Raw genomic sequence first — 18147 nt, forward strand, 5'->3', positions numbered from 1 at the left:
ATCCAACATACTGAGCAAAGGAATGCACAGTCTGGGGCAAGATACTTGAGCTTTCTATGCAGAACTTCCTCATCTCTAAAAATCAGGATAATAACAGCCTCTACCTCATAAGGCTATAGTGAGGATAAAATAGAATAATGCCTGAAAAGCGCAAAGTAAAGACTTACAGGTTTCCTCCTGGTAATCATACCACACTGCTGTTATAATTAACAGTGGGACACAATCTGGAAAGGAAGGAAGAATCCACAGAAGGTTAAGGCAGAAAAAAGGACAATAGGTAAACCTGGGCTAGAAAAAAGTCTGATACACACAAGAAGGGCTAAATAATGATGATAAAAGATCTGCTATAATATTTGGCAATTTTCTTTCGAAGCTTTATTACAAACACATAACCTTATGTTTGTTAGAAGTTTTAAAGTTTCTTTCTGTAAGTGTAAAAGTAAAATATGATAGCATTACTCCTTGGACTATAGAAATAATATATGGACTCCATCAAATCTAAAATCAAACTGCTACCAATGAACAAAGAATGAATGGTGAACTGGAATGAATGGATCTAGGCATTGATCATCAAAAGCTGCTAACATCATGGAAAGAAAGACAATCAGAGATGACGTGCCTCCTGCAAATGGACAACTACCACCTATGAAGGAGTCCTGGGGTAAAAAAGGAACCTGAATCTGTGCCATCAAGGACCTAGATCCAATGACATTTAAAGTAAACAGAGAGAACAAGGGAACATAGTCAAGGACATCCTGGGGATATAAAAAAATCTAGATCATAGAAAACTTTACAGGCCAAACAATCAGTTTCTATAAAAATTAAATTGCAAGAAAAAAAACATACATTTAAAACAAAAGACTGAAGAGAGGCACATTACCAATTATTACATACTAATCTTAAATGAATCCTGATTCAAACAACTAAACAGTAAAAGTATGTACCCATAATGTTTATTAGACAGTTGGAAATATAAATACTTATTGAATAATTTACGATTTAAGGAATGATTATTTTAAGGACTGATGATGGTGGTGTGATTATATTCTTTTTAAAATCCTTATATTTCAAAGATAATGAAATATTTGTGAATAAAATTATAGGACATCTGGAATGAACTTAAAAATAGTAAGGGAGAAAAGGTGGGAGTCAGTGAGTTAAGACTGGCCAGCAGTTAAGTAGTACATGGGTTGAAACAACAATCAGTTTATTTTTGTACATGTTTGAAATTTTCTATAATTAGATGGAATTCCCTAATACCGCCCCTGCCTAGTCAAACACAGAGGCGGTTTAATTCTTAGACTGAACACCACGCATACCTGTACTAATTTTGGATTTGTTCTCCACGGTGGTCATGGCAGGGGCAGATGCTGAAGATGCTGCGGAAGGGTAGGTACTTTTCTTTCCTTTAACACCATTAGTCACGGTCACCCCTCCAGCCATTCCAGCTAAAAGGTCATCACTGCTCTTGGTCTGGAAGCAACATAAAATCAAAATAAATTGACCAGATAAAGCAAGATTAAATAATATTTTGAGACTAAACAAAGCTCCCGACTTATATTGAGTTCAAGAATTCCACAAAGACTTTCTAGCAGTTAGCAAGAGGTGTATCATACTGTGCTACAGAAACAATTTCTCAACTGGTTTATAAACATCATACTTCTTTTTAAAATACAGAAATCATATATGTAATCACAAATTTTAGCCCAGCTGGTGTGGCTCGGTGGTTGAGCATCGACCCATGCACTGAGAGGTCACCAGTTCGATTCCTGGTCAGGACACATGCCTAGGTTGTGGGCCTGATCACCAGTGGGGGCATGCAGGAGGCGGCCAATCGATGTTCTCTCTCACTGATGTTTCTCTCTCTCTCCTTCTCCCTTTCTCTCTCTCTAAAATCAATAAAGAAAAATTATTTATGAAAGTCCACTATGTGCGTACATGTGCCAGAATCACCAAGGGATGAGAAAAAGTGAAGACATCCTCCTTGTTACTCTTTCATCTAGGACATGACTTAGGAACAGAGATCATTTGAGCGATAACACATGGGCTATCTCAGGAAAGTTCTATAATGCCACAGGAAATGCCATCATGCATTTCTAGAGAGAAGTATCAGTGAGAATCAGAAATAATCTGCATTGCTCTAAAATGATTCAATAATGAAGCCGATACCTAAAAAATTATCCTGAAATTTTTCTTAACTAATCTAATTTTTTGGTAGCCTAATTTAAGCCAAAATTGAAAGGATATTTTTTTAGAGGCTAGGTAATTATATAAATAAAAACTAGACCATTTGTAACATTTATTTGTATTTTATAAAGATGACTGATCCCAGCCAAGGTGGCTCAGTGGTTGAGCATCAATCCATGCACCAAGAGGTCGCCAGTTCGATTCCCAGTCAGGGTTCATGTCCAGGTTATGGGCCAAATCCCTAGTGGAGGACATGCAAGAGGCAGCCAATCAATGTTCTCTCTCATCAATGTTTCTATCTCTCTCTCCCTCTTCCTTCCCCTCTCTCTAAAAAGTAAATAAAGAAAAAAATTTTTTTAAATGATGATTGAAAAAGTATGAGCTTTTCAAAAAGAAAACAAGCACTCTGTTTTTACTTCTCCCAGAAATGAAAAAGAATACAGACAGTTATAGATCTTTGGGAAAAAAGAACTACCACTGTTCAATTAAAAAAAAGCATCATGCCACAAGTTAGTCAACTGATTTATATTGTTTTCTATCTGGAACCATGCTTACCCTTACATAATAATAATTAATTAATTTCTACAAATTAAAATGGTTCATAAAGAAAACAATTTCCCAAGTCACTTCCAATTATAAGTGTCAGTGACTCCATATGGGGTAGATTCTATTATCATTCGATTATGAAAATTATAACATAGTAGTACCATTAGGTAGGTCAATCTATCTTACTAAAAAGGCAGAGCCCTGGCCAGTTTGGCTCAGCAGTAGAGCATCAGCCCTCAGACCAACGAGTCTCAGGTTCAATTCCAGGCAAGGCCCGTACCTTGGTTGCGGTTCATCCCTGGCCCTGGTCGGGGTCACGCAGGAGGCAACCAGTTGATGTGTCCCTCTCACGCTGATGGTTTTCTCTCTCTCCTTTTCTCTCCTTCCCACTCTATCTGAAGATAAATAAAAAAAATATCCTCAGGTGAGGACTTATATATGCCCCCTACTGGGGATCAAGCCTGATGTGCCCTGACCAGGAATCGAATCGGGACCTCTCAGCCCAAGGGATGTTCAACCACTGAGCCACACTGGCTAGGCTGTTCATATTCTTTAAGACTAATTTCTGTTAATAAAATTGGTCATTGACTTGGGGTGGTGAACATACAGTATACAGATAATATATCACAGAATTATGCACCTGAAACTTGAATAATTTTGTTAACAAGTGCCATCCCAATAAATTCAATAAAAAGGTAAAATAAAATAAAAATTGGTCAACTGTAACACCAAAAAATGTAAATCAAAAGTTATACCTCCTTCCTGTCAATTTATCCCTCATCTGTTAGTAAATAAACTCACCATACTCTTATAATTTCAAATAATCTTTTATTTATTTATTTTTAATGTTTTTATTGATTTTTAGAGAGAGAGGAAGGGAGAGAAAAAGTGAGAAACATCTATGTGAGAGAGAAACATTGACTGGTTGCCTCCCAAAAGCCTCCCACAGGGGATCAAGCCCTGAACCTGGGCACATTCCCCGCCATACAGAATCAAACTGGCAACCCTTCAGTGTACCAGATGATGTCCAACCAACTGAGTCACACCAGCCAGAACCAAATCATCTTTTATATTCTGTTAATAAAAGTTAAAATGACTGAACCAATTTTTATTCCTCCAAAGTTAAATATTCTACTTAAAAAAAAAGATATTTGGTCCTGGCCAGTTTGACTCAGTTGTTAGAGCGTCACCCCCGGACTACAATGTCTTGGGTTCGATTCCCAGTCAAGGGCACAAAACTGGCTTGTAGGTTCTATCCCCAGCTCCTGTTAGGGTCATATAGGAGGCAACCAATCGATGTGTCTCTCTCACATTGATGTTTCTCTCTCACTCTCTCTCCCTCCCTCCCTTCCACTCTCTCTGAAAATCAGTGGAAAAATATCCTCAGGTGAAGATTAACAACAACAGCAAAAAAGATATCTGTAATGATCTCAGAGACAGGAAGGAAAGGAGAGAGACAGAGAAACACTAACGTGAGAGAGCAACACCAATAGTTGCCTGCTGCACACGCTGGATGAGAGATCGAACCTGAAACCTGGGTATGTGCCCTGACCAACGCTCCCACAAACTGAGTCATATCAGCCAGGGCCAAAGTTAAATATTCTTTACTTTCATAATAATTACATCTGAAAACCACCCTACAGAAAGAAGCATGTGAAAAGTGGCTTAATTGTCATATTTCTGTGGTTACAATCAGTCTTTGGGTAATGGCAAAGTTAAACATACATCAGAGCACCAAATCAAAACTCTGGCAAATATCAATAACTACCAGAGGATTGGAATATTAATAAACCAGTGGAATGGAACAGAATCTAGAAAGAAACTGCATATATAGACACTTGATTTATGACCAAAGAAGCAGTACAGAAAAAAAAATAGGTTTTCCACTAAATAGTGCTAAGTCAGCTGAATAGTCACAAAGAAAAAAAAAATTAATGAACCCTATTTCACCCCAAAGCTTCAATCATAATACAAAGACTGATAAATTTGACTACATAAAAATTAAAATCTAAAAAAAAAAATTTTAAACTTTTGCAGGGCCAAAAAAATCATCATAAGAAAGAGACAGAGATAGATAAAACTGGGAGAGTGTATGTACAATATCTTACAGATAAAGGGCTAATATCTGTAATACACAAAGAACTCTTAAAAATCAAGGGGAAAAAAGACTGAAACCCACGCAGAAAAGTAAGCAAAATAAATAATCTTATATGATCAATTCACACGCACACAAAGGAGGATCAGTCCAACTAACAATAGGAGAAATGCAAATTAAACATTAAGATACCACTTCTGACCTATCAGATTGACAAAAATGAAAAAGGATATCACATATCCTTTGAGAATACATGGAAACAGGTACACTCAGTAGTTACTTGTATGAATGCAACTTGATATTAATAAGACTTAATATCTAGCAATATCTAACAGAGCTACATTGCATTTACCTTTTACCTAACAATCCCACTTCTAGGAATGTAACTTGAAGACAGACCTCCAGTAATACAAAAATACCTATGTATAATATTATTCATTACAGCATTGTTTTTAGTTGCAAAATACTGGACACACCCTAAATGCCTATGCATATGCAAATAGCTGAATTAACTATAGTATATCCATACAATCCAGCATTAAGCAGCCATATAAAAAATGCTATAAATTGGTACGGAGAGACTTCTAGAATGCAGTAAGTGCAAAAAAGCAAAGTACAAAAAAGTATGTCTAATTATGTCAACTTTTTTTGTTGTTGTTGTTGTTATCCTCACTGGAGAATATTTTTTCCATTGATTTTTAGAGAGAGTGGAAGGGAGAGGGAGAGGGAGGGTGAGAGAGGAGGAGGGGGCCAGAGAGATAGAAACATCAATGTGAGACACATCGACTGGTTGCTTCCCATACATGCCCGGACCAGGGCTGGGATAGAACTTGCAACTGAGGTGCATGTCCTTGACCAGGAATCGAACCCGAGACCCAATGCACAGGCCAACGCTCTAACCACTGAATCACACCAGCCAGAGTTTATTATGTAAACTTTTATGTAAAAAAGGGGAAATTAAAAAATATACATTTATCTGTTCATTTATGCAAAAAGAAATAGAGGAAGGATAAACAAAAACAAATTAGACTATTTAGCTCTAAGGGGTAGGTGTAAAGAGTAAGAAGGAATAGGGGAGTGGAGAAGAGGGGCACTTCTTTGAATACATCTTCTCATATAGTTTTTTTTTGGTAGGCGCCCCTAGGGGGAACCGAACCTGGGACTCTCTGGTTCGCAGGCCAATGCTCCAATCGCTGAGCCAAACTGGCCAGGGCATCATATAGTTTTGACATGCAGAACCATGGTACTACTTCACATGCTCAAAAGAATAAAATAAAATAAATAAGGGTGGGGGAATCCTAAGACAGAACACAGTGCGAGCAAATGGACCCAACTGCATTTCAAATAAATGACATAATCACCAAGGGGGAAGGGCAATCCAAATATCTTTTGGAACACAGTACACTGACCATAAATCCCCAAACTCTCAATCTAAAAACAAAAGTGTAAATATTGAACCATACCTGGTAGATTTCAAATATTTGAAATGAGAGGTCAAGAAAGACACATCCCAGTACCCTGTCACTATAAGAAAAGTGTCCTGAGAATACTGCAGTGACAGGCATAATAATGTGGGTGTCCACATGATGAGTATGTGTTTAAATAATTAAAAGCCAAACGCTTCATTCATCTGGTTAATCATCAGATGATTACATCACAGTTACAGGAGTTCAAGTTGTGGGGAGGCATCTATATGCTAGAGAACCACAGTGAAATATGAAAACAGAAAAATAACACTTAAGTTTGTGGGTCTCCAAATCTTTTTAGTTTTTTCAATTTTTCTGCTGATGTCAATTTTCTTCTTTCCTTCTATGTCTTCTTACTTCAATTTCTATTCAAGACTTTTTTCTCCTCTCTTAAGTAAAAGCAATTGCTCCATTCCAGGTAAAGTGTTCCCAAACAGCTTCATCTCTTCTATGACCCTCCCCACTACACACACAGAATTTAAACAAACCAGACAACACAGTAGAGCCAAAGCTATGGACAGTTGGCATGTGCTGGCACACAGCAGGTACACAGTTCTGCTTTACAATGAAAAAGTACTCACTGTTCAAGATCAAACTACTCGCAACTCTGGATCCAAGCCTCAGAAGATCTGACACGCCTGCACAGTGCACACCCCCTTGTAAGCCTTCAAAGACACTGCCTGCCACTGATAAGGAGGCAACAGAAGGAAGGAGGTAGTGCAAATCCAAAGCCAATGTTTCAACCTGTTCTTCCAGTCATGTAAATAACAGGTCACACAGGCACTCCACTCAAAGACAGCCCCAGAAATGGAATAACCAGTTAGGTCAGAAAATGTCGGCTATCTTACACAAAAGAGTGGTAGCACTGCCACCACAGAAATAATTCATGGTATTGATTCAGACTAATGGAAGTAGGGCAGAAGTCTACTCCTGGTACCATCCCTTAGGCCACAGAATGATACCAGCAGCTCATCAGGGCAGTAGCAAGGAGAACATTTCAGGGCATCTCCAAGCCTATGGAGTAAGTCTGGGTTCAGTTTTGAAAACTCAGCTATAGAAAAACCAGCATTTCCTGCTAGATCTTTCAACACATATAAGGAAGTCCCTCACCAGCTTTTCCTGGAGGTACTTCTAAAAATAATTAAACCTCAATTAAAGGCCTGCATGGACAAAAGGCTTTTAAATGGATCATGTTTCAGGTAGGGCTTTGTTCCTCCCTATCACACTAGCAGAAACACTCTCCAGGTTTTCTCCATGGAATCAAAATCCAAAACGCCACATCCCTAAACAAGCAAAGAACAAAGAAATGAAGTCTGGGCTGGGAAAGGCTAGAAGAAGAAGACTGTGTGAATCTCTGTGCAATGACATAAGACTTGACCTAGAGCCATCCTGTCCCTTGGATAGTCCAAACTAACACAGACACTGAGAACACCCAGGGAAGACTCACTTTCAGGAATCAATCCTAGGCTAGAAAAGAGTTTCTAGACCGAACCAATAAAATGCTAATTTTACTAAGCACTTGCTGTGTAATGGACCCTGTACTGACCATTTTCACATATTCCCCTCATTTCATCCTGACCACGGCCCTATAAAACACATACTAAACACATGTCTGCCTGGCCGGTGTGGTTCAGTGGTTGAGCATCGACCCATGCACCAAGAGGTCGCCGATTTGATTCCTGGTCAGGGCACATGTATACCCAGTGGGGGGCATGCAGGAGGCAGCCAATCGACGTTCTCTCTCATTGATGTTTCCTCTCTCTCCCTCTAAAAATCAATAAAGACAAAAAATTTTTTTAATAAAAATAAAGCCCAGCCAGTGTGGCTCTGGTTGAGCGTCAACACATGCACTGAGAGGTTGCCAGTTCGGTTCCCAGTCAGGGCATGTGCCCAGGTTGTGGGCCCAGTTCCCAGTGGGGGCGGTGTAGGGGGCGGCCAGTCAATATTCTCTCTCATCGATGTTTCTGTCTCTCTCTCCCTTCCTCTCTCTCTAAAATCAATAAAGAAAAAATATCTTAAAAAATAAACGCATGTCTGTCTGCTCCTGCAGCCCATGATCTAATGCAGCCATTTTCAACCTTTTTCATCTCACAGCACACATAAACTAATTACTAAAATTCTGCCACACACCAAAAAATATATTTTTTGCTGATCTGACCAAAAAATAGGTATAATTTTGATTCATTCATATCAGATGGTTATTGTTGTATTGGCTGTTGTTATTTGTTTATTTGACAATCTAAGGGAAAAGAGGTCAGTGCTCCTAACTAAATAGTTAGGTACTGCATGTTTTAAAATTTTTGGGGACACACCAGTTGAAAATCGCCAATTTAATGAGTCCTACACTAACGAGAACTAGGTCAGCCTATGAAGGAGTGCAAAGAAAATTAGTATCACCCAATTTTAACTAGAATTAATACTGGATCAGCTGTCAGAAAAAGAGTCACAGTTATGGTGTGTTAGGGGGTGGTGTGAGAATAAAAACCCATCTAGGGTTTCAGGAATGTTATTGCTGGTCATCCTTTAAGACCCAGCATTAACCTTCTGGCTAGAAACAATATTTTCCTACTTGAAACTGCTTACACTGTTTTCCTGATCTCCTAAGCATCTGACTTTTTTTACACATATTTTGGTTATTCTGTATGTGACTCACCTCCATCCATTATTCCACAAACTCCTTGAAAGCAGATTCTACCTCCAGCCCACACAGAGTCTTGCACAAGGTAGGCACTCAAGGGTTTGTTTCACGAATAAACCTACTATTTGGTTTCATTCATAAAGACAGTCTATACACACCAGTTGAGTCCACAAGACTGAATTCTCTTCAAAGGCTGTGTTCCCAGCGCCAGTAGAGGGCGAACCCTACGTAATGCTTCTTGAATAAATCAAACATTATATTAAGATCCTCACCTCCTAAAAATCCATCACACATTCAAACATTGCCACGTTAATACCTTTGACAATGATGCTGCTGTTCCTGGTTTTACAAGTTTGCCTCCTGCAGATGCTGAAGAACTGTTTTCAGGTTTAGTTTTTTCTACTGTTTGTGTTTTGCTTATCCCAGACACTTTAGGCACTGAGCCAACACTCCTGCTTGCTTTCTTCATTCTGAGCTGCCTCTTCGTGATACATTTACAAGCAAATCTGTGGAAAAAAATGGTATACTGAGAACAAAACTGAAAGAAAACGCCTTAGAAATATGTTTTTGAACATATTTCTATGTAATAAATATGAAATGTAATAAATAGAAATGTTCGAAGCCAGATACAGCTACAGAAAATAAAAAGTGAACAATTCTTAGTCTTGTTAATGCACCCTATTTGCAAGGCTTCTTTTAATATTACTAATTTGAAATTATTTTGTGCATTCTAATTCAGTCAGTAAAAATAATATCCTTGATCACTAATGGAACTAGCTGAATATAACAGTGTACATTATCTTTAGCATTTAATGAAGCAATAATTGCCCTTGCACTTGAGAATCGGCCATTTTGCAGGTATCTAGGGGTGATCATACTTTCTAAATTATCCAGCAGAGTCCGAATTACAAATATTTGTTGTAATATCTCCACACAAGCCAGCAGAATGTCCTCAAAAATTCCAACATTCAGGATCCAAATACATTTCCTAGAGTGTCTTTTTTTTTCCCAAGAAGCAGAATCAAAATTCTTTTTTTTTTTTTTTTAAATCCTCACCCGAGGACATTTTTTCATTTTTTGTTCAGATAGAGCGGGAGAGGAGAGAGGGAGGGAGGGAGGGAGGGAGGGAGGGAGGGAGGGAGGGAGAGAGAGAGAGAGAGAGAGAGAGAGAAACATCAACATGAAAGGTACACATAGAGTGGCTGCCACCCGCACGACCCAACCAGGGCCGGGGACAAACTGCAACCGAGGTACATGCCCTTAGCGGGAACCGAACCTGGTTCTCTCTGGACCACAGGCCGACACTCTAACCGGCCAAGGCAGAATCAAAATTCTTTATCAGAACATTTGCCTCAATTTTTGGTTCAGAAAACAAAAGAATTCTATACACATGTAAGGAATATGACAACAAATCTTACAACAAGTGGTACATAGTACAGCAGGTCCTCAAATAACGTCATTCCATTATAACATTAATAGAAACTTAACTCTTGTTATATAAATTAGCCTATGGTAAAACTGGTTTTGTTATACATCATTTCACCGCAGTTCCAAGAACCTACTGACAACATCAAATGAGGACTTACTGTACTTGATTGCACAGCTAAGAGGACTTGGAATAACAGTGGCAGTACACAAAGCTGCAGCCACGTAAACCCTTAAAAATACCTTTATTAACTGAGCTAGATAAGCAGTATACACTAATATGTTTAGAAAGACGCCATGGACTGTTATGGGTAGAGTAACACATTTAACAAAAATGAAAGCCTATTTTGAATGTAAGGAGGTTTATGTATGATGATTCTGAGAAACAGAAATGGTTTGGTCTATTTTTATGAAGATTTATACACACTAATACAAATGAAGAGAAACTTCTTTTCGAATAAAAAAAGAAAAAGAGGCTCATTCCAATAGCCTTAATAAGTATTTTATCTAGACTGTGCTCTAACATTCCAGATTTATCTTGCTTGACACAATACAAACTGTACGAACTGGTTTGGTGCAGAACAATGAAACAGAGCAAAGGGGGCTCTACTCTGCCCTGAAAGTGTAAGGCCTTGGAGCTAAAAGAATGTTGTTATTAACATCAACTAAAATAGCAAAACCTCAGAGACTCTCTTCTCTAGCCTTCCTCCAACTTCCTGGTTATTCCTTATAGAAAATGCTGTATATAGTAACAATCAAATTACCTATCCACTCTTAACCCTTTTGCTTTCTACCTTCCTATTCCATATGGGTAACCTGCCTACTAATATAAGTGTTCCCTCTCATTCAGCTCTATCATCTATTTCCTACACTTTCCCAGAGAATACTAAAAATGACCAAGACAGATTTAAGTAGCTTCCCACAACAGGTACAATGTACAGTTATACTGTACCCTGACAGACAGCAATTCTATGCTTTTCTCACCTATAAAACGAAGGAATTAGACTGGATCCATCACTAACTCAAGTTACTGTAGAAAAATCAAATTCCTAAGAACTCTTCCTTCAACTTCTCACTTTCCCTTTTTTTTTTTAATTTTTTAAATTTTTTGTTTTGGTTAATTCTCACCCGAGGATATTTTTTCCATTGAATTTTATAGAGTGGAAGGGAGAAAGGGGGAGAGAGAAACAGTCAGAGAGAAACATCAATGTGAGAGAGACACATTGATTGGCTGCCTCCCACACATACCTTGGCCAGGGTTGGGGATCAAACCTGCAATCCAGGTACATGCCCTTGACCAGGAATTGAACCTGTGACCCTTCAGTGCACAGGCTGATGCTCTATCCACTGAGCCACACTGGCCAGGGCTCACTTCCCCATTTTATTTACTTTCTCTTTTCTAAATCTCATATCTTGTAATGGCTCCCCCAAGTTTCATTCTTCTCTTGTCCAAATTCCAAACCTGCATTCATTTCTACACCACCACTCAGACCCTTTACCATTCTCTGTCTATTCCTCCACCCACTGTCAGGTTAACCTTTTCTACACCAGCACTATTCAACAGAATTTACTGCAATGATGAAAACGTTCTATATGTAGCTGTGCTATCCAATACAATAGCCAATAGCCATTTGTAGCTACTGAACACTTGAATTGTGGCTAGTGTGACTGAGGAACTAATTTTAAATATTTATTTAATCTTTTTTATTTATTTATATTTTTCTTTATTGACTTTTAGAAAGAGAGAGAGAGAGAAAGAAACATCGATGAGACAGAACATGGATTGACTGCCTCCTGCATGTCCCCCCACTGGGGATTGGGCCCACAACCTGGGTATGTGCCCCCAGGAATTGAACTGGCAACCACTGAGCCACACCGACCAGGCTATTTAATCTTAATTTATTTAAATTTAGTTACATGGTAGCTATATGTAACTAAATTTAAATAAATTCAACCACTGAGCCACACCGACTAGGCTAAAAATATGTTTTCATTGATTATTTTCAGAGAGAGAGGAAGAGAGGGAGAGGGAGATAAAAACATCAATGAGAGACAAACACAGATCAGGCTGCCTCCTGCACACCCCCTACTGGAGGTTGAACCCACAACCCAGGCATGTGCCCTGACCGGCAATTGAACTGGTGACCTCTTGGAGCATAGGATGATGTTCAACCAACTGAGCCACACTGGCAGGGCTGAATTTACACTTAAAATGGGTGAATTAATTTTTCATATGAATTAATAAAACTGTTACTTAAAAAATAAACTTGTCCGGCTGGTGTGGCTCAGCGGTTGAGTGTCGATCCATGCACCAAGAGATCGCTGGTTCGATTCCCAGTCAGGGCACATGCCCAGGTTGTGGGCCCGATCCCCAGTGAGGGGCATGCAGGAGGCAGCCAATCAATGTTCTCTCTCATCAATGTTTCTGTCTCTTTCTCCCTCACTTCCTTTCTCTAAAATCAATAAAGGAAAAAAAAAATAAAAAAATAAAAAAATAAACTCAATGAAAAACATCAAAAGGATTTCTGGAAAGTAGATCCCAACACTGTAAAATACCCAGTAAGATAAAGAGGACTATAGTTTTGAGAGATCTAAAAGGAAAAGCAGCACAGCCAAAAAATTAAAGATTGCTGAGATGCAGACTGGTCCAAGAGACTGGCAGCTTGAGATCTTCAGAGATCTTTTAGACCAGTGGTTCTCACCCACGTTGGACCCCAAACCCCCTTTCCTAACAAATTTGAAAATATACTTTTACTACTGACATGAAACCCAAAAATAACCTATTTATTATATAAATACTTTCTTCTGGCCGATGTGGCTCCGTGGTTGAGTATCGACCCATGCACCAAGAGGTCGCAGGTTCAATTCCTGGTCAGGACACATGCCCAGGTTGTAGGCTCAATATCTAGTGAGGAGCATGCAGAAGGTGGCCAGTCGATGTTCTCTCTCATCGATGTTTCTATCGCTCTCTCCCTCTCACTTCCTCTCTCTCTAAAATCAGTAAAGGAAAAAAAAATTACTTTCTTTAAAGTATTGGTCACTAGCCCTGGCCGGTTTGGCTCAGTGGTTAAGCATTGGCCTGTGGTCCCACGAGACCGGGGTTTGGTTCCCGGTTCCTGTAAAGGGCATGAACCTCAGTTGCAGTTTGTCCCCAGCCCTGGTAGGGTTGTGCAGGTGGCAACCGCTCGATGTGTCCCTTCATGTCGATGTTTCTCTCTCTCTCTTCCTCTCTCTCCTTCCCACTCTATCTGAACAAAAAAATGGAAAAATGTCCTCAGGTGATAAAAAAAAAAAAGTACTGGTAACTAGCCCTGGCCAGGTAGCTCTGTTGGTTAGAGCATCAACCCATTATGCCATGGTTGCAGGTTTGATCCCTGTCAGGGCATATACAGGAATCAACCAATGAATGTGTAAATAAATGGGACAACAAATTGATGTTTCCCTATCTCTCTCTCTTAAAAAAAAGAAAGTATTGGCAACTTTAATAAAAAATAAATAAAAGTGTGGTGCAATGGTTAGAGCATCGGTCCACCACCAGAGAGTCATGGATTCAATTTCTAGACAGGGCACATGACCAGATTGTGGGCCAAATCCCCAGTGGGGGGCATGCAGGAGGCAGCCAATCTATGTTCTCTCTCATCGATGTTTCCACCTCTCTCTCTAAAATCAAGAAAGAAAAAAATACAGTCACAAATCAGCTGGTGTGGCTCGGTGGTTGAGCATCAAACCATGCACCAAGAGGTAGCTGGTTCGATTCCTGGTCAGTGCACATGCCCCGGTTGTGGGCCCCATCCCCAGTAGGGGGCATGCAGGAGGCGGCCAATTGATGTTCTCTCTCATCGATGTTTCTCACTCTCTCCCCCTCCCTCTCTCTCTAAAATCAATAAAGAAGAAAATATTTTATAAAAATAAAAGGTGCCTATAGAATTAAAAATAAATAAATAAAAAAAAATAGAAACAATCACAAATCCACACCTCTAAGTTAGACTGTGAATTTGACAGCTACAGAGAGTCTTGACTTGGGCCTGTGGCATGGGCAACTCATAACATACTATCATGCATGCTATCAATAATGTAATTTCCTAGACAGGTGAATCACAATTGGTGTGATGGTTAATTTTATATATCAACTTGACTGAGTCACAGGGTGCCCAGACAGTTGGTCAAACATTATTCTGGGTATGAGGATGTTTCTGAATAAGATTAACATTTGAATTAATATGCTGAGTAAAGCAGACTGTTCTCCCCAAAGGGGTGGGCCTCTAATTAATTGAAGACCTGAACAGAAAGAAAAATAAAAAGGCTGAGCAAAATGGAACTCCTCTTTGATTGACTACTTGAGTTAGAATATTGTTCTTTTCTTATCTTTGGATTCTAACTGAAAAATTGGCTCCTTGGGTCTGAAGCCTGCCAACTTTCAGACTGGAACTTACACCATCAACTCTCCTGGGTCTCCAGTTTGCCAACTACAGATACTGGACTCTCAGACTCCATAGTCATGTGAGCTAACTCCTTATATTAAATATCTTTGTGCGTGTGTGCAGGCACAGCTCATTTTCTTGCACTTCACTTGATTCAACTTCACAGATGTTTCATTTTTACAAACTGAAGGCAAAGCCCTCCGCCAGCAAAAAGATTACCATTCATTTTATTGCAATGGTCTGGAACAGAACTGAAATAGCTCCGAGATACATCTATCTATATCTATATCTATATCTATATCTATATCTATATCTATATCTATATCTGTATCTATATCTATGTGTGTGTGTGTATCTATGGATATGTGTGTGTGTGTATACATTTACATATATACATATATATAATTCGTTCTGTTTCTCTGGAGAACCCCAACTCATACACCTGGTAAAGCTGAGAACAAAACAATTCTCATTCTTCGTGAAAGTCCACGGTGATTGCATTTCTGGAAAATTCCATATATACCAAAAATATGTTTTAAAAAATGATTTCTTTATGTAAAATAGAATTCGTTTCTAGGCTAAGTCATAAACAGTTTTTTCAGTCTACATTAATTACTCAGCAAGATATTACAAAGTTGTGCAGATTACAGGAAAAGTTCTCACTTTGCGGAACTGTCACTTCGTTGTGTCTACAGTTCCACTGCCCTGACCTGTTAAATGCCAACAGCATCTTCCAACTACTGAGACAACCAAAAAAGCTTCCACAATTTTCTAAAAACAATCCCTTTTAAGGGAAAAAATCCTCAAAAACTATAATCCTATAATTTGCCAATAGATCTTGCTCCCCTCCCCCGTCTCACTGCCAGGTTAAGGAGAAACTGCTGGCCTAGGCCCTCCCTAGAAACCTCCTAAAGTGCCCTTAGCATGGGAGAGATTACAGAGTGAAGGGAAAAACCAGCACAGTTCACAGCATTTCAAGTGCCTAAACGATGAAAAAAGAGGTGTGGCGAAATTTACAACTATCCCTTTCCCACCCTGCTCCAATGTGCCATGTCAGCACCCACCATGGTCTCTAGTTCAGTGAAGTTAAGGTTTGAGGGGGAATGAAAAGTAGCTCTCCTCACAGTAACAGTATGGATCCTATCTCTCTACGCTAAGAATAATTTCAAACTATAATCCATCAAGTATGTCACATGTATTTTTCAAATAATATTTCTTAAAAACATCAAACTATGGACTGCTCCCAAAGTAGGGAAAGGCACTAAAGGCCTTGAGCCCCTCCCATGGGGCTGGCACCATGTCCCAGGTGTGCCACACGAAGCACAGTTTACATTGGCAATGATCAATGAAGAAACTGAGGCTCAGAGAGTAGAAGTAACCCTCCTGTTTCAACCTTTTTTTTTTTTTTCTTATCCTCACCTGAGGACATTTTTTTGCATTTATCTTCAGATAGAGCGGGAGGGAGAGAGAGGAAGAAAGAGAAACATCGACCTGAAAGGGACACATCAAAGTGGCTGCCACCCGAACTACCCAACCAGGGCTGGGGACAAACTGCAACCGAGGTAAGGGCCCTTAGCGGGAACTGAACCCAGGACTCTCTGGTCCGCAGGCCAATGCTCTAACCGCTGAGCCAAACTGGCCAGGGTTGGTTCAACCATTCTTAAGTGACAGTAGTCTGAATCCAAACCCCACACCTTGCCCACCACACCATATAACTTCCAATGCAACCATATACAAAGCTTCCTCAGAAATGTGCTATTTTTATTTCAATGAATATTTCACAATATATGAATAAAATGTAACAACACTAAAACTGCACTGCTCAATTTGCCCCTTCTGGTATCCCTGACCAAAATTTTGTCATTTTGAAAGTACTAATTACCATGCTATTTAATATAAAAATCTGTCTTTTTTTTTTAATCCTCACCCAAGGATTTTTTTTTTCCATTTATCTTCAGATAGAGTGGGAGGGAGAGAGAGAGAAACATTGACGTGAGAGAGACACATCGACCAATTAGTTGCCTCCCACACAACCCTGACCAGGGCCAGGGACCAAACCGCAACAGAGGTATGTGCCCTTTCCCGGAATCGAACCCGAGTCTCTTCCTGAGACTCTTTGGTCTACGGGCCGACACTCTAACCACTGGGCCAAACCCACCAGGGCAAAATCTGTCTTTTTTTTTTAGAATAGTAAATGTAGCCCTGGCCAGTTTGGCTCAGCGGTTAGAGTGTCGGCCTGCGGTCCAGAGAGACCCGGGTTCGGTTCCCGCTAAGGGCATGTACCGTGGTTGCAGTTTGTCCCCGGCCCTGGTTGGTCGTGTGGGTGGCGGCCACTCGATGTGTCCCTTTCACATCGATGTTTCTCTCTCTCTCTCTCTATTCCTCTCTCCCTCCCACCCTACCTGAACAACAACAAAAATAAAAAAGAATAGTAAATGTATCACCAGGTCTAAATCAGTATGTACTAAGTTACAGCAGCAAAAGTAAAATTCTTAGCTAAACCACATTAATTTGTAGATATCTCCTACTTTTTCATTTTAAATAATTATTTGTTGCCCAGCTGGTTTGTCTCAGTGGATTGAGCACTGTCCCATGGACTGAGAGGTCCAGGTCCAATTCCAGGTCAGGACACATACGTGGGTTATGGGCTCGATCCCCAATAGGGGGCGTGCAGGAGGCAGCTGATGGACGTTTCTCTCTTATATGGATGCTTCTCTTTCTCTCTCTCTCTCTCTCTCCCCCCACTCCCTCTTTCTCTAAAAAATAGCAATAAAACATTTAAAAAAGACACCCCCCAAATAAATAATAAACAATTATTTATCAGACACAGGCAGAGACACATTGCTCTCATTTATAGGAATAACCCAACTTTTAGAAGGCTGCAGTCTGGGTGGCCAGAACTCTCAGCAGGATGTTCCAGTACTCAAGGCTCCTCAAGACAGAATTTACTGCTCCAGAAGCGCCCCCCCTATAGCTAATTACACATCCAAAGCCACACAGGAAGCTTGAGTTTCCTTTACATTATTGAGGATATCATATAATTAAAGCCCACTGAGGAAAACAAAGATCCATGTCTTACCTTCCACATATGGTACATAAAATAGTATTTAAAAAATCAAACCACAGACACTTAAAAATGGAAAATATCTTGGAAGTTATTTACAGGAAACCCCACATGCAACATCACTGACAAAAAAAAAAACCTAGTTATAAGCAAGCATCTGCTGTTGGGAGGATAATGATTACTAAAAAGCTATGAAGCAAATCATTTACTCAACATTCACTGGACACTTATTTTGTGCCAGGGCAAGCCAAATACCAATTATCTGAGAAGCTAATCAGACAAACAAGGCATAAATAAATAAATAC

At 39.6% G+C, this 18147-nt stretch overlaps 1 protein-coding gene across 6 annotated transcripts in view; it reads right to left on the reverse strand.

Annotated features, from left to right (window-relative positions):
* SPECC1L (sperm antigen with calponin homology and coiled-coil domains 1 like) overlaps positions 1 to 18147 on the reverse strand; it is a 140468-nt gene that overhangs the window by 99024 nt on the left and 23297 nt on the right. For 3 of the 6 annotated variants that reach the window (XM_036276385.1, XM_036276383.1, XM_036276386.1), the window contains 2 exons: positions 9249 to 9438; positions 1320 to 1473 (listed from right to left, as the gene is read on the reverse strand). In XM_036276385.1, coding sequence (XP_036132278.1) covers positions 1320 to 1473; positions 9249 to 9401 — 307 coding nt within the window. In that variant the 5' untranslated portion in view covers positions 9402 to 9438. Of the gene's footprint in view, positions 1 to 1319; positions 1474 to 9204; positions 9439 to 18147 lie in introns of those variants that run through there. The other 3 variants (XM_036276387.1, XM_036276389.1, XM_036276388.1) reach the window with 3 other exon arrangements.

Source organism: Molossus molossus, unplaced genomic scaffold (assembly GCF_014108415.1).
Source record: "Molossus molossus isolate mMolMol1 unplaced genomic scaffold, mMolMol1.p scaffold_m16_p_22, whole genome shotgun sequence".
NCBI lineage: Eukaryota > Metazoa > Chordata > Mammalia > Chiroptera > Molossidae > Molossus > Molossus molossus.